The following is a 17,764-nucleotide window of genomic DNA, read 5'->3' as shown; positions in this document are numbered from 1 at the left end:
ATTTGTTTGTAATAGCAACTATCTGTAATAGTATGAGAGATGAATTTGATTAGCTTGTTCTGTAACAAATGGATGGACTAGAACAGAATCTACTTTCTGCTACTTTTATTTAATTGGCTATAACGTCATTATCCTTCACTCAAAATCATGTTCTAACCCTCAAAATAAAGATCAAACAGTTCTCTTTCAGAGTTTTTTTTTCATATGTCACAGCAGAATAATTTGCACCTCAGTGACATGTGTAACAAAAAATGCACTTTGAATGTTATTCTTATTTCCATAGGAGCTTTGATAATCTTCCAAAATGTGTCAGGAGTATTCAGAAAAAAAAATGTCATGAAATATCTACAAGTAAATATGTCAATTTTCACTGTTTTGAAGCAGTACAAAAACAAGATTATTTTTCTCTGTGCTCACTGTTTTCAAATAAAAAATCATAGCATACATATCAATTATTGAAGACCCCAAGCCTATGTATCATTTGGAAGGGCAGATGTACGGTCAGAATATGTACTTGGTAAAGAAAATATACTGTGTATGCAAATTACAACACCAATAGTTACAAGATTTAAAAACGTTTTTTCAAATAAATAAATGTAAAAAATACAAACCATAGAAAGTGGAATGTGCTGTTATTTGAAAATTGAATAGGCTTTTTGTTTAGTAAAATAGTCTTTCTGTCAAATTGTACGCAATTGAATCAAGACGTTCAACAAATTCATGAAGGAAGGTTTGAGGGTAGGTGCTGGTGTGATGCAAAACAGTGTACTTTAATTATAGCAGTGAGGAAGTTAATGATTTTAATAAGCTTTATTTAATTACTTTTTGATCCCACTGACTTTTCATTTTTTATTTTATCTTACTTTTTTACTGTTTTAACAACTAACATGTACATCTACATTACATTGTTTTATTTTATTTATTAAAGAATAACCTAAGTTAATAGAGCAACATAGATTTTTATAGGCATGCAGTTTATTGCTGTATTAAGCAAATATAACAAACAAGTGCAAAAAATCAATGACATCATGTGGAGGTCGAAAGAAATGAAGAACTGAAACTAAAACAGCTTTGTAGAAGAAATAAAACTGCATAGGGACAACCAAACCAAACAGAGGAGGTTGTGGTAGATGTGCTGGTTTAACCTGCAAATCCTGCACTATGACACAAGTGAGCCTAGGAACAGACAATAGGTGATCATCCTGCGTCATCAAGGTCTCTAAAACCAGACAGCTGTTTCCAGAGGTGCTGGCCAAGTTCTTCTGCAGAGGCTCCAACAAACAGGCAAGACTAAGGACTGGCAGATATTTATCCATCACGCACTAACATGATACCAGATCCCAACTTAATTCTGCAGCATAACAATAACCACAAAGACACGGCCAAAAACAGATAAAGAGGAACAGGGAATTCTGCAACAGATCTTATGACCCAACAGATCCCTGATCTCCACATCATCAAGCCAATCTGGAATTATAGGGAAGGCAGACAAAGTCTTTAGTGGAACTGGAACAAGTGAACAACTGACTATGCAAATAGGACCTTCAGAAACATGACAGCTATAATAATGATGCCTAGTTATAACCAACATTTATTTCGGGGGCTTAATAATATTCAGGTATTACTGCAAAAAAAAACAACCCCATAAATATATGTTTTAAATATCTTTATTGTTGTTCAGACCCGCAGCGTTCAAACTCATCTCGGTACTCTGTGGATATGCTGAAGAGTCACCGCTTTTACTTTTGAGCCAAAGAATTTGGTCCGAAATTGACTGGCGGACCAAATCGTCTTCTGTGTGTGGCGGTGTCAGTGACGTAATGGGGATAGCGCGGATCAAATTCACGTGACAGGAGTATTTCCAAGAAGCCTGGATGCGGTGCTTCGAAACACTAGACGACAGACAATAATTGACCGGCCCATCAACACACGCCAGTATTATCACTCTCTCTGTTCTTTGGAAATACAGCAATTTTTTTTTTTTTTAAATCACGTTGACATTTAATAAAGTGCATACGGCATAACAGCGCGTGTGCATGAATTCTTTTACACTACGGAAGTAGAGTTACTTTCACTTTCATTTTTTGGGAGTAGAGGCCCGCGTGTCAGATTGCTTCGTCTCTCACGATGGCAGCAACTAAACCTTCTCTGTCCGCTGATCAATACTCGTGCCCAGTATGTCTGGAGGTCCTGAAGGAGCCGGTCACTCTTACGTGTGGACACAACTACTGTCTGGACTGCATCAACGACTACTGGGACAAGGCAGACAAAGAGGGGGTTTATAGCTGTCCTCAGTGCAGGCGAACATTTAACGTGAGGCCAGAGATGAACAGAAATGTATTGTTAAAAGATATAATAGGGAAATTACAAGACATGGAAGTCACCATCTCCCCGTCTCAACAATATGCTGGACCTGACGATGTGCCCTGTGATGCGTGTTCAGGGAAACAACTGAGAGCAGTAAAGACCTGCCTGACGTGCATGGCCTCCTACTGTGAGACTCACCTGCGGCCTCACCGGGAATCTGAAGCCTTCAAAAGACACATGCTGAAGGAGCCGACTCGAAATCTTGCAGAGAAACTGTGCACGAAACACCAAGAAGTTCTGAAAATCTTCTGTCGGACCGATGAGACCTGCGTCTGCCTAATGTGTGCAGTGACCGAACATAAAAATCATGACACGGTGACACCTGAAGAAGAGAGAGCTGAGAGACAGGTGAGTAGCAGATTAGGAGTGGGAAGGGTTAACTGCAAAAAACTGAGGGAAAGGAGCCAAAAACAGTAAAGTGAATGTTAGTTCTTAAAGATGTGTGGGTAATTAACTTCTTTAGTACAATATCCTACTTACCCACTTAGATGTCCAATTCTGTATAAATTAAATAATGCAGAATACAAACTAGGAGGTGCAGTGGTTCTGTGGTTAAGGGTTCATGCAGTGCTTGAAGTGGAAACAAGATTTTCGAAGAGGTTCCGTTACTCAATGCTGTGCTAAAAAATAGTAAGACATGATACTGCAGACACAATTAAAGGCAATCAGGTATTGTGCTCCGAAGATTAGTGAAAGATGCTGGTACTGTGTAATGATGTGTGCCAGCTCACTTGGAGCACTGGCTTTGATGTCTTCCAGTTGGGAAAAAACAACAAAGTCAGTGAATTCAGTAAATGGATGGATGGCTCCTTCCAAACGGCACCACCACTACTCTTTCGGTCTAAGCTTAGTCAATTGTGTTGCTGACATTATAATAGATTTAGACAGACAGAATCTGTATGCAAATGTATGAATGTGAACATTAACTGTCCTGCTTCCATGACAGCGTCCAACTTACTTACCTCCAACTAAATTAAGAGTTAGAACCTGAATGCCTAAGAACTGATGTGGAATTTTTTTGTTTTTTTTCTTTCTAAAAATTGTTTTTGGAAGGGTGTTGATGGAAGTTACAATATTTATAAAGTGCTTTATGACAAGTTTGGCAAAGGTGGCAAATTAATCATATCTAATTAAACCACAGAAAATCCCCTTCGCAGACTCCTAAAGTTGTTATTGACAAGGGACTGGAATAGAGTCAACACTTTTGTTATTCTAAAGGACATCATCTGTATTATAATCATTAATATATGCTTTCTGAATATTTCATTTCTGAATTCAAATCAGGTTTTAAGTACTCTATAAATCTGCAAAATATGGCATAAATACCCGAGTCACACACAGATTTAAATAAGGTTGATAGCAGATTTAAAAAAAAAGACGAAAACAAACTGGCATCAACTGGAATTCTTGATGGCAGGATTAAACCATTAGTTCAAGTCTTCTTGATGCTGGTCTTTTATCGCTTTCATTAAGTTGGCCCTTGAGTAAAGGAGTACCCGGTAGCAGCACTACCACAGAGTCCTAGATCTTATAGAGAGATCACATAAGGGAAGACCATATTTGAACCAAAATATAAACTGATTTCACATTCACAGTTACTTTCTGTGCTTTTAAGAAGTGCAGGTGTATAGCAAAATGTGATCAGCAATAATTAAAATGTTACATGGAGTGAGGAGCTGTGACTTAGACTGGTGTCAAGGTGTGCATTTGTTGTTTAGCGGGCATTCTCCATGGGCTGTATGGTGCCTAGTCATGCTACAGTGAAGCAATATTCCACCGTTCTGTGAAACAAATTCTTCATTTGCAGTAATGAAGTTCTCATCAATAATCATTCATGGTCTCTCGGTGTCCCTCCTACCTTCTTTCTCATTACTATTCTGACCTTTAGTTTGTGTCTCAGAGCCCCATACCTCAGACACACTGCACACACACGAGACCTGGGTTCAAAAGATATTTTATTAATAGTGTAATATCTTTACAGGTTTTCTCCCAATGTCAATAAGCAACCATTCTCTCTCTCTTTTCCTTTCCTTCACTCCCTCTAGTCAAGCCTTGTCTACCTCCTTTTGACTTCAGCTCCCACAGTGAGATGAGGTGGCATTTTTTGTGCTGGACTGGGGAGTACTTCCAGTGCCTGAACATTGCACCTGATAAGCACTTTAGTTAGGCTGAATTTCCATGAAGCATGGCGCTAAGGGTCCCCAACTGGGTTGCCCTACTGAACTACAAGCCCCATGCAACCCTGTGGTTCTTCAAACTGGACCTCTGTCATTCTGGGAGATGTCCTTGGTAGGTAGTTTCCCCAGTCCTTCCAATATATTTTGAAGCCATTCTGGCCAGGGTGCATATTCATCCTTAACATCCTTCAGTAATAGCCTCTTGGCCAGGTAGGAGACCATTCCACATCCTGGATGGGATGCCAGTCCATCTAGCAAATCTATCACACTATATCAATAGATATATTATGCTTTTTCTTTAACTCTATTAATTAACACAATAAGGAACAGAAACAGTGGATGCTTTTTAAAATTTATTTATTAGTTTCTTTTTTAATTTGAGTAAAACACAGTTTTGTCAAAAATATAATTAGTATATCATTCTAAAAAATTACTTGTTTTAAGTTACATTAAAATAGACACCATCTGCATTGAGCTGAGAAATTTCATGATGAGCTAATATATGGCTTTGATGCTTAGCTTTCTAGACCTTGCCACATTTTGGTATGACACTGTAAATGTAAAGGATCAGCCAAACATAAAGATTTTGAAAAAAATGTGGGGTTATGAGGAATGGTGTGCGGACCCATGAGAACAAAGCAGTAGGTAGAACATCAGGGGCCTCATGTATAACGCCGTGCGTAGAACTCGCACTATTACATGGCGTAAGCAAAAAAGCCGAAATGTGCTTATGCACAGAAAAATCCAGATGCAGGAATCTGTGCGTACTCCAACTTCCACGTTCTTCCGCTACATAAATCCCGATCAGCGTGAAAACTAACGCTCGTGCACGCGCATTATGTAACGCCCCAAATCCTCCCAGAATTACGTCTATTTGAATATGCAAATCAATATAAATCGCCCTTAAGCGCAGCCTTCTGTGAAAAGACAATGGGAAAAGCACGGGGGGAAACATAAGAATTTCAGCGAATACCAAGTGGAGGCAAAGGAAAAACATACTATTTGTTCAAATAAGCCGTGGTATAATCAACAAAAGGAAGTTGATCGAGTGACATAGCGTGTTGGAGAAACATGAAAGCTCACATTCACAAAATCGCACAGTGCCGGAAATAAAAAGAAGTCACATATCAAAGTCGCCGTGAAAAGCCGAGTTGTAAGCCCACTGTCTGAGTGTCATATGAAAGCTTATTAGGGTACAGAGAAAAAGGCACACGGTGGGGAAAAAGCACGAAATGTCCACTTCAATCTCGACATTTCCACTTTAATCACGTAGTTTATTTTGTCATTAAAGTAGAACATCATAAAATTCATCTTAAAATTGTTTAATTAACCAGTTTCTAAAATCACATCGTAATTAAAGTAGCACGTTAAATGCTTTGTTTTGTATTTGATTTTCTATGTGCTCTATGTGTGTGAATCACTACTTGCTTCTTAAACCGGCTCTCTTCCTCCAACTGGACACAGAGTCCATTACATTCGTGATATTACAGCTCTCTGAATAACTAAAATACTGAGATGTATACGTGATATCATTTTCATGATGATAGGAGTTAAAGCACGTTATTAAACATGTTTCACTTCGATGAAATAATTTATTGCAGCAGTACTCAGGGGCGGCTCTAAGCTTGTGGTGGCACTGGGCAGAGGAAGAATCGGTGGCTGGCTCCTTCCGCCAATGTCAGTAAAGTATCTTATGCACGGTGGATGGCCACGTATGTTGCAGACACTATCCGCCTCGTGCTCATGACACAAGCATTTAACTTTTGCCGAAATTTGTTGCTGCGTTTTTAGCTGTGTTGTTATTTTCTCTTTCTGTTTTATATTCAATATATATTGGCGTAGCCGTCACTGCAGTCAGTGCTTTTCTTTCCCCAAGTAACCGATCGCCACACAATCAGCTCTGTAATAGAAGTTAAGCCATCTGTAAGCTTAGCGCCGATTCTTCAAAACGTTTAAAGAACATTGAAATATCTTCGTAGTACATGTTTAATTATTCTATCCTTAAAGACACTCCCAGTGAAGAATATAGATTATTTAAATGAAGTTAAAGTTTTATCTGTATAATTTAACAAACATATTTTGCTGCATTTCACCTTAAAATGATATCATCATCATATGTAAATACGCGGTTTATAAAGTGACTCAGGTTGTGCGATATTATAACTATAGTGCAAGTTTACAGTGGGGTGATTGTACTTATAAGTACAAACAGTTCTACAAGGAGCAATTGATTGGCTGCATTTAAAGTTCTTGGGATTAAACTGTTTTGAACCGCGAGGTCCGTACAGGAAAGGCTTTGAAACGTTTTGCCGTGGCAGAGACAGCGTGTCCTTAAGCTGTATACCGATAATTCTCTTTCCGATCAGCTGCTGCTGTGATTCACACTCAGATACAGTGATATAAATACTCCGAGTGGTGCAGTGAGAGAAATATGGAAAAAGATGATCCGCTGTGGCAACTCCTAACGGGAGGAGCTGAAAGAAGAAGAAGAAGAAGAAGAAGTGAGAGTAACAACGCTAAAGCAGTTATGGCATTTGGAATACTATGGCTGTTCCCTGGACCATTATATTGTTACGAGTTAATTACAATCAGATGCATTACACTAATAAACAATATGCGGTTAGTTTCTGTGTATTTATAAAGCCGCGTCATGAAAATAATGAGTAATCACACAAGAACAGTAGCATTGCTTTGACGCTGGGTGCCGCCAGTTTGCAAAACCGAGCGGAGAACTTGCGTACGACAAGACATGAGGTACCATGAGGTATCTATCTATCTATCTATCTATCTATCTATCTATCTATCTATCTATCTATCTATCTATCTATCTATCTATCTATCTATCTATCTATGACTGAAACAAAGTCTGTATAATTGGTATACAGTATGAAAAAATGAAGAAACAGCAGATACTATTCAAGTTTTTGAAAAAAGAAAAAAAAAATTGGTTAGTCACTTTTTCCAGCTTGTATGACTTTGTACACATAGTGGCACATCCAGTGCAGCCTGAAGCACATCTGCAATGTCCATTCTGATCAGTCTCATCCTAGAGTTTCTGCTTATGTTTTTTATCCTGTACTCGATTTTACCTTTACACTCTGCACACAACCAGAGCACACTTGAGTGTTTACTGTACCCTCATTAAGCAAGCGAGTTATGTTTTGGTGGTTTCTTTGGTTCTTTGCTGCTTTTCAAAACAGTCTGACAGATTTGTTTAACAAGATTTGTACCTCTCAATCTCGTATACAGTGTTTCCCACAAATTAAAAAAAAAAAAAAAAATACCAGCTGGCTTCTGCTGGTGGATGGCCGTCTGGTTTCCAGGCAAATTAGGTGGCATATTTTACACATGATTTCAGATTCATTACATACTGCATGTTTTTTTTTTGTTTTTTTTTATATATTGTACATGATGCATATTTATAACCAGGCAGGCTCATTTACTTTGCCTCAGATTTTTAAAAAGTTGTCCCACTACCAGACAAGCCTCCTATTTTCACACTACTCTGTGAATAAGCATTGGTAAAATAAGTTTTAAAAGTAAAAACTTGCTCACCTGTAGACAATGTATGTCTTTTGAAGATGCAGCTGCATTTAGTTTAGGTGCTCAGTTTTAAAGTGCTTTGTGCTGGTAGAATGAAGGTAGTCTGGCAATATGCCTCAGCAGTTGCAGATTTGATTTCTCAGGTGGATAAATATCAGCAACAAAATACTTTACTTATTTCCCTGGCCATTGGACCATACTTTTATTCTATGTTAATTAGTGTTCTCTAATTCTATTGTCTTACATATTTTATCTTTTTTTCTTTTTCTTCATCATGTAAAGCACTTTGAGCTACATCATTTGTATGAAAATGTGCTATAGAAATAAATGTTGTTGTTATGTGATAATTTCAAATTTCAAGTTCCCATGTAAAAGAAAAGTGTGTCAGTGTGTACTTAATTATGTGTATTTAATCTTTTTTTTCCCTCTGTAAGGGTAATTTTTCAATTCAATTTCATTGTTATTTATTCAAATAAACTATTTTTAATTGATTGATCCTTTTTGTATTTATAATTTGTTAAATCTATTTGTTCTTTATGAAAACATTAATAAGGTAAATATTTTATGATTTTTTAAAATGATTTTAATGTAAAATAATAATAATCCTTGTAGCCATTAAGAATTTTACTTAAATACATACCTGAGTTAACCCACACAAATATAATTGTAAATACCAAATTGACAACCCTGTTGCTAGAAATGATTTTTGTGGGAAACGCAGCCTACTCACTCTTATAATTTGTTAATTTTGCATTGGTTAGAAGTGGATTTTTTGGTCCTCATATTGTTTGCCTCCTTGTGGACTTAAGTCACATTTTTATCATTTTAGTCAGTGGGTACTTCTCTGATGTGAAGAGATTATGGAAATATTTTTATTCATATTTACATATGTTACTGGTAAAATCCCATAAGGCCTGGGGGTTTAATAATTTTCAATATATTTAGGACCTGAAGCACTTCTGACACACAGATTTTAAAATCTTCAGAAACAAGTTTAATTTTTACTTAACCTAAAGGAAAGAAATTTGCAGGATTTATTTTCTGCCCACTTTTTTTGATGTCTCCCTGTCATTTTCTTTCCACACAGAGTCAGGTTGAGAACAAAATGGCAAAAATGAAGAAGAGAATTCAAGAGAAAGAAAGGGAAGTGGAGGAGACAAAGGAAGCCATTGTGAGGATTCAGGTGAGTTGTGTGTCCTGTTTGGTGACAGTGAAACTGAAGAAGTGACATTGAGTGAGTGTCATATACTCATTAAAATGAGGAATAAATAAAGTTGTAAATTAAATAAAATTCTCTCATATAGTGAGAACATTGAGGAGGTTGTTGACTGCACTACTGACTACATCAACTTCTGTACGGACATTGTAGTTCCAGTAAGAACAGTACGCTGCTATGCTAATAACAAGCTATGAATTACAAGTGACATCAAGGGCCTTTTGAACCAGAAGAAAAGGGCTTTTAAAGGTGGTGATCAGCATGAGCTCAAGCGCGTGCAGAAGGAACTCCGAGTCCAGCTCAGGGCGGCGAAGGAGCAATGCAGGAGAAAGCTGGAGCAGAAGTTTCAGAATAACAGCATGAAGGAAGTGTGGGATGGGATGAAGATCATCACTGGCTGCAGCTCGAAGCGGGGTGCCACCATTGAGAGAGACGTGAAGAGAGCAAACCAAATGAACAACTTCTTTAACAGGTTTGACCACCCTAACCCACTCTCACCTCGGAGTACTGCACCCTCCACCACTCCTTCTGCTGATACTAGCATAAGAGAGACATCCCCACCCACAATTACACCAGTGTAGGTGAGCAGAGAGCTGAGGAGACTTCGTGCCAGCAAAGCAGCGGGTCCAGATGGAGTATCGCCACGACTGCTGAAGGCCTGTGCGCTGGAGCTGGGTAGTCCTCTGCAGCGCATCTTCAACCTGAGCCTGGAACAGGGGAGAGTCTCGAGGCTTTGGAAAACATCTTGTATCAGCCCAGTCCCAATGGTATCACGTCCTAGTGAGCTGAATGACTTCCGGCCTGTCGCTCTGATGTCACATGTGATGAAGACCACGGAGGCGGCTGCTGCTTCACCACCTGAGGCCACAGGTCCGCCACACCCTTGACCCTCTGCAGTTCGCATACCAGGAGAAGGTGGGAGCGGAGGATGCCATCATCTATATGCAACACCGATCCCTCTCCCACTTGGACAGAGGCAGTGGTGCTGTAAGAATTATGGTCCTTCAACATCTGCAATAAGATGCTGCAGATGTTCTATCAGGCGTTTGTGGTGAGCGCCCTCTTCTACGCTGTGGTGTGCTGGGGAGGCAGCATAAAGAAGAAGGACACCTTACGCCTGAACAAAACTGGTGAGGAAGGCAGGCTCTATTGTAGGCATGGAGCTGGACAGTTTGACATCCATGGCAGAGCAACGTGTGCTGAGCAGGCTCCTATCAATTATGGAGAATCAACTGCATCCACTAAAAAGTATCACCTCCAGACAGAGGAGCAGCTTCAGCGACAGACTGCTGTCACCGTCCTGCTCCACAGACAGACTGAGGAGATCGTTCCTCCCCGACACTATGCGACTCTTCAGTTCCACCCGGGGGGGTAAACGTTAACATTATTCAAAGTTATTATCTGTTTTACCTGCATTTTTATTACTCTTTAATATTGTTTTTGTATCAGTATGCTGCTGCTAGAGTATGTGAATTTCCCCTTGGGATTAATAAAGTATCTATCTATCTATCTATGTATCTATCAGAGATGGGGACAAGTCGCATATGATCAAGTCCAAGCAAGTTTCAAGTGTTAACCATCAAGTCTCGAGTCAAGTCTCAAGTCACAGTTAAGACAAATCAAGCAAGTCAAGTCAAGTCAAGGGTTCACCCTAAGCAAGTCAAGTCGAGTCCTGATAAGTTTCAAGCCAAGTCAAGTCAAGTTGCAGTACTAAAACAAACAGAGGTTAAATTTTCGATACGTTTATTTTTGCAAAGAAAAATTTTTACAGAAAAGATGAACTTATATACTGTACATATATTCTGTGTCTTATTTGCATTGCTATATTTAAATTATATGCATATCTGTGCTACATTAATATCTGAAAATAAAATTGTGTTGCTTACACAAAATGTTTAAAACTAAGAAATCCAGTCTAAAATGTATAATGCAATTCAATCTGAAAGGATTAGTTTACTTTGACAACAACAATGTACAGATAATGTACTCACCCCCTTGTCATCCAATATGTTCATGTCTTTCTTTCCTCAGTCATAAAGAAATTGTTTTTTTTTTGTTTTGAGGAAAACATTTCAGGATTTCTGTCTATATATAATGGATATGTATGGCCCTGAAGTTTGAACTTCAAAATGCAGTTTAAATGCAGCTTCAGAAAGCCCGAAATGATTGGTTATTTTCCAAACAAATTGACAATTTATATACTTTTTAGCCTCAAATGCTGGTCTTGTCTCCTCTCTGTGCAGTCTGTGTGATTGGGTAAATACAGTTAATAGATGTCAAAAAAACAACAATCTCTTTTATATCTTTAATGTCAAAAACATCCTGCAATGCTGTTTTTACCTTTTTTTGTAAAGGGCATTTGAGCTTCTATACATGTTAACTGTGTAAACACTGTGTCTGCACTTTTGCTGCAATCTAAGACTGTATTTACCCGAATCACACAGACAGCGCAGAGACAACACAAGACCAGCATTTGAGGTTAAAAGTATATAAATTGTCCATTTGTTTAGAAAATAACCGATTGTTTCGCTAGATAAGACTCCTCCTCCTCGGCTGGAATCGTTTAGAGTCTTCTGAAGCTGCATTTAAACTGCATTTTGGAAATTCAAACTTCAGGGTGCCATACATATCCATTATATAGAGAGAAATCCTGAAATGTTTTCCTCAAAAAAACAATTTCTTAATGATCGAGGAAATGTTTTATATATGATGCTTTAATACTTATGCTGTCCATTATAAGGCACAGTAGGGATTTATCCACTCTTTTTAATCTAACGTTAGTGATGAATCTCGTTAATTAAAATGAACGGATCTTTTTCATTTCAGCAGAATATAAATATAATGTATGTTAATATAGCCCAGTGATGAAGTTATGAAGCTTAATCGTCATCTCTGCGTGGGCAAGCAATATACACGTTTCATACATAATATATAATCTGATATATTTGTTTTCTATTTGAACTGGTTTCATTGTTATACAGCACACATCATTTTGTTGTTATTGTGAGTGTACACAAAAAAATTATAGACACTTAACGTAACCGATTCGAACGATGAAATTATTCTTGTCTGTATGACCAAAAGTTTTGAACGAGTTATTGAAGGAGAAGTGATTGCACCGATGCTTTCATCTTAGATTTTCATGCAGTATAACGTTACACGAGCTGCCATTCAACTAACCACACGCAGTCAGTCCATACAAACGCTTGAAAATGCGCACATTTAATATAGACATTATAGTTTACATGTAATATCGAGAAGCCCTTTCATTTCAAGTTGCACTCAACATCAAAATGTGGCTACGCCACTGGTAGCGTTATAGCGTTTTATTTATGAGATGATCATCACATTTCTGATAAAAACATGCAACCAAGGCCAAATTATGACAAACAGAAAAGATTAATTTAATTAATTAGTAATCGTTTTATTAAATTGACTATAAAGAATTCGACTTTCTTACCTTTCCTTGTGGTTTTTGAAGTGCCGGATGAAATTTGATGTTGTGGTTGTCGTGTCTGATACTCTTGTGTTGCATTCTCTGCATCTGGCAAATCTTTTTTTGTTAGTACGGTCTAGTTCAAAGTCCTTATAGCCAAACGTGACTATATGAGGAGCTTGACTATTGTCTGCCATGTTTGGCGCGGTTTGAGTTGTGCAGCGTTCTTCTTCTTCTTCTTCTTGGTAACGTTAAGAGTTGTGCAGCGTTAAGGGCGCAGGCGCCAATTATGGTGCTGCTGAGTCATAATTATTTTATTAAATTATTTTATTTTATTAAACGAATTATATTTAAAAGTTCAAGTCATTGTCGAGTCTTCCACTTTAAGTCAAGTCTCAAGTCACTTACTCTCAAGTCAAAGTCAAGTCAAGTCATTTTCTTACTTCAATCAAGCAAGTCTCAAGTCCTGAAAATTGTGACTCGAGTCTAACTTGAGTCAAGTCATGTGACTCGAGTCCCCCATCTCTGATATCTATCTATCTGTCTATCTAGTAACAATCTGGAAAATAAGAATTTAATTTCTTTTGTGTAAAACCAACTCACCAATTGAATAAATTTGACTGCACAATGAGTTCCAGAACTTCAAAAGCTGACCAACAGTTTGTGCCATATTGTTTGTCATGACTGAATACTTTTCAATGTTTCTGTTTAGGTTCCTTATAAATCAGAGACTTATATCACAGTGAACCATAGCAGCTCCTCATCCCAATCAAGAACTGAATATACAGTAGCCTCCCCACAACAGGATGTGAAGTGGAAAGAGTTTTTAGAAATTAAAGAAAGCATTGATAAAATAATGAAACAAGACACATAACATCATCTTTATTGTGATTTCAGTTTAAAACATGTTACTGAGTTGAATTTCCATGTTCTCTTAGTGCTCTGCAGTGAAAGAAATACAGGAACACCAGGAGATTTTTACATCTCTACTGCGGTCCATAGAGAAGTTACAATCAGAGGTCACTGGAGTGATTAAGGATCATGAGAAGAGGGAAGTGACAAAGGCTCAAGAGCTCATTGAGCGACTGGAGAAGGAGATCGAGGACCTGAGGAGGAGAGATGCTGAGCTGGCTGAGCTCTCACAGTTAGATGACCACATCCACTTTCTAAAGGTGAGTAGGCTGATCTGAAGGATACGAACACATGCAAGTCTTTGTCTCTCATGTTCTTCCCTTCATGTTACTCTCATGCAGAAGTTCCCATTTTCCGGTTTCACTCCTGAAAATGGCAATTTACCCAACGTCACTTTTAATGAAGATTTTCTTCCTGAGACACTGAGGAAAGACCTGACTGATCTGAAGGAGAGCTTGGAGAAGATCAGCAGCTTAGAACTTGTGGAAACTAGTGAGACAGGTTGGTTGTGCATCCTGTGACTTCATCCAGTGCCTATAGAACATATTTATTAAGCCATTTCTGTGAAGCTTTGGCTTTATGCTAGGGGCTGCTGTCTTGCTATAAAATACATTTTCTCCCAAGATTCAGATTTCTTGTAAACTGTATCAGGTTTTCCTCCAGAATTTCCCTGTATTTTACTGTATTCACTTTATCTTCTAACCTCACCAGCCTTCCAGGGCCTGATGCAGAGAAGTATCCTCACAGCATGATGCAGTTTTTATTAATATGTTCAACATATTCCAAACTTGGTGTTTAGTCTAATGGCGAAAAAGCCATTTTGGTCTCATTATACCATAGAACCATTTTTTCATCTCACCTCAGAGTTTTCACATGTACCTTCCAGTGAATTCTGGATGAAACAATGTTACACTTTTTTTTAACAGTGTGGCTTTCTCTTTGCCACTCTTCCATAAAGCTGTGACTGGTGAAGCACTCATGCAACAGTTGGTGTCTGCACAGTCTTTACGATCTTAGTCACTGTACCTTATCTTTCCTTCAGAGATTTTACACATCTCTTGGTGACCTCACTCACTAGCCTTCGTCTTGTGTGAACACAAGTTTATGTGGACAGCCTTCTCTAGGCATATACTCAGCTGAGCCGTACTCTTTCTATTTTTTCATAACTGATTTAAAAGGATATTCAGTGACTTTGATATTTTCTTGTCTGCATTCTCTGACTTGCACTTTTCGGTCACATTTTAACAGAGTTGTGTGTAGTGTTCGTTTGTCCTCACTATGTGGGTTTTGGTCACCATACTGAAACACCACAAATGAGACTTTTCATATAAGTTGCATTTATACATCAGTCAATTGACACGTAGTCTCCATTGAGCTAATTTTGTGACTTCTAACAGCAATTGGCTTCACCAGTGAAGATTTAAGAGTGTCATTAAAGGGAGCAAATACTTATGTTATAAATTATGTTTTGTATTTGTCAATAGAGTATTTTTCTGCTGACCAGTGTCAAAAAAGCCAAACTGAGTCCACTGTGACTTAGTGTTGTATAACAATATAATGTGAAAAGTGACAAGGGGGTGAAAAAGAAGCTATGGTGCTTGTCATGGGCACTCAAGGGCAGACATGATGTGTTTGTCTTTCTCTCCTTAGATGTCAATACTCCAGATTATGCCATACAGAATCTGAAAATTGGAGATCAAGTTTTAAAATGTAAGTCTACTTTTGTTATTCTGTAGTTTAGATATTTAAGGGGAATGTTTTTCATGAGTTATTCCAGCAGTTCCATTATGTTTAATAACATAAACACCAATTGGACCAGTGCTAGCAAATGTATGTATTTTCTAAAAGAAAGAAGTGCTTACTAAAGCGATGACTTGGTGATGAGTGTACACAGTCCTCACAGATATTTTAGCCAAGTTGCAGAATTCCAAAGTAGGGTGTCTTGTTCTGATATAGGTCTTGAGAAAACCAACCATGCTGCTGATTTAGCCTTTATTAAAGTTGAACCACTGGGCAGATTCAAGATGTAGTCAAAGTTGTTCTTCCAGGTCAGCAACTTCCACACTGTAGAGGAAACAGACAGACATGTCACTCTTCCAGGTTTTTCCACAGTCCCTTTCTGCATCAGCTGATTCACACACCCTTTTATCTATGTTACACTTACAAAAGGGCCCTACCTTATTCAAGAATAGCCCTGAATTGTTTCTTAAGTGGTGTTCTATTCCTAACAAAAACTCTTTAGCTTTAATGTTATTGATCACTTGAACATTAGGCACCAAGCTAATGCAATTAAGTACCTGAAAGATCCAAGCAAACACACCCTAAGTAAGAATAATTTAGAAGCAAATGGTTTTGATGAAATTTTGGAAGATAACAAAAATATGGCATTGTTCAAAGCAGAAATAAGTACCCATCAAAAGATGATGATGCAGGTATATAAAGATTACATATAGTAAAATATATATATATATATATATATATATATATATATATATATATATATATATATATATATATATATATATATATATACACTGTGTATATAGTCCGTTCCAAAAATCTGGTTGTAAACCGAGTTGGTCGTGAACCGAAGCAATTTCCCACATAGGATTGTATGTAAATATAATTAATCCGTTCCATACTGTACGAACTGTATGTGAATATATTTTTTTTAAAGATTAAGCACAAATATAGTTAATTACACCATAGAATGCAGAGTGTAACAGTAAACTAATGTAAAAACATTGACTAACACTGACACAAAACACCCAGGCTCACTGCTCAGCTGCACGAGCAGGCAGGCTCGCTCGCTCTCTCTCTCTCTCTCAGCAGCACAAATCACCCCCCCCTCCCCCACAGCACATGCTTGCTCGCTCTCTCTGCAGCATGCACCCTCCCTCCCCCTCCCCCTCAGCAGCACGCCCGCTCGCTCTCTCTTTCCCTCTCTCTCTCTCTGCAGCACACACCATCCCTCCCCCCCCAGCAGCACGCGCTCACTTGCTCGTGCTGTCTCTCTCTCTCAGAACAGAGAGGAACATTTGAACAAATCCGAATTTTAATTTAAAAACAGGAGTTCACGCTAATAGCCTTACAGCCCGATCGCTGTACTGTACAGTAAACACTTTTTTTTAAATGAGTTTTAAGCACAGGGAAAAAAAGAAACATTTGAAAAAAGAGAAAAGTAACATTGCAACAATTCATGCTACGAACTGAAAAATCAACTTTTGAAAAATCCGTAATACAAAAACTATAAACCACCAAGAAAACTAACCTTGCATGAGTCGAGTTGTGGCATGAAGTGAGGAGGAACTGGGTGGAGAGGAGGTTACAGTTTTGAGGGAGAGTCCGGCTCCGCGATGGAGGGATGTTTTCCTTCAGGTGTTTTCTCTGTTGTGATTTCTTGGGTTTCTTTTGCAGGCAGGAAGGCACGCACGCACGCACAGGCAGGCAGGCAGGCACGTCTGACCGAGAACAATGCAACACGTGCGGAAATCATCGGCACGCACAAACCGAAAGGTAAACTGGCTTGTTCGTATACCGAGTGTGTGGTCGTGAACCGAGGCAAAAGTTTGGCAAACTATTTGGTCGTGAACCGAGTTGTATGTGTACCGAGACGTTCGTGAACCGAGGTTCCACTGTATGTATATATACAGTAATCCCTCCTCGATCGCGGGGGTTGCGTTCCAGAACCCCGCGATAGATGAAAATCCGCAAAGTAGAAACCATATGTTTGTATGGTTATTTTTATATATTTTAAGCCCTTATAAACTCTCCCACACTGTTAACATTATTAGAACCCCCTAGACATGAAATAACACCCTTTAGTCAAAAGTTTAAACTGTGCTTCATGACAAGACAGAGATGACAGTTCTTTCTCACAATTAAAAAAATGCAAACATATCTTCTCTTCAATGAATGCGTGTCAGGAGCAGAGAATGTCAGAGAGAGAGAGAGAGAGACAGCGAGAGAAAAGCAAACAATCAAAAAATCAATACGTGTTTTTGGCTTTTAAGTATGCCGAAGCACCGCGATAAAGCACATTTTCTTAGAGGAGCGTCCGTATCCTCTAGGCAAACAGCCGCTGTGCAAACAGCCCCTCTGCTCACACCCCCT

The 17,764-nt window shown here is 38.4% G+C and overlaps 1 protein-coding gene across 1 annotated transcript in view; it reads left to right on the top strand.

Annotated features, from left to right (window-relative positions):
• Positions 1–1,947: 1,947 nt before the first annotated feature.
• LOC120522595 overlaps positions 1,948–17,764 on the top strand; it is a 23,556-nt gene continuing 7,739 nt past the window's right edge. The window contains exons 1-5 of the mRNA XM_039743452.1: positions 1,948–2,715; positions 9,175–9,270; positions 13,678–13,911; positions 13,993–14,152; positions 15,302–15,361. Of these exons, the coding sequence (XP_039599386.1) occupies positions 2,128–2,715; positions 9,175–9,270; positions 13,678–13,911; positions 13,993–14,152; positions 15,302–15,361 (1,138 nt within the window). The 5' untranslated portion in view covers positions 1,948–2,127. The remainder of the gene's footprint in view (positions 2,716–9,174; positions 9,271–13,677; positions 13,912–13,992; positions 14,153–15,301; positions 15,362–17,764) is intronic.

This window comes from Polypterus senegalus, unplaced genomic scaffold (assembly GCF_016835505.1).
Source record: "Polypterus senegalus isolate Bchr_013 unplaced genomic scaffold, ASM1683550v1 scaffold_2427, whole genome shotgun sequence".
Classification (NCBI taxonomy): domain Eukaryota; kingdom Metazoa; phylum Chordata; class Cladistia; order Polypteriformes; family Polypteridae; genus Polypterus; species Polypterus senegalus.
The sequence above is the reverse complement of the archived record's forward strand: the minus strand, read 5'-3'. Positions and strand labels throughout refer to the sequence as shown.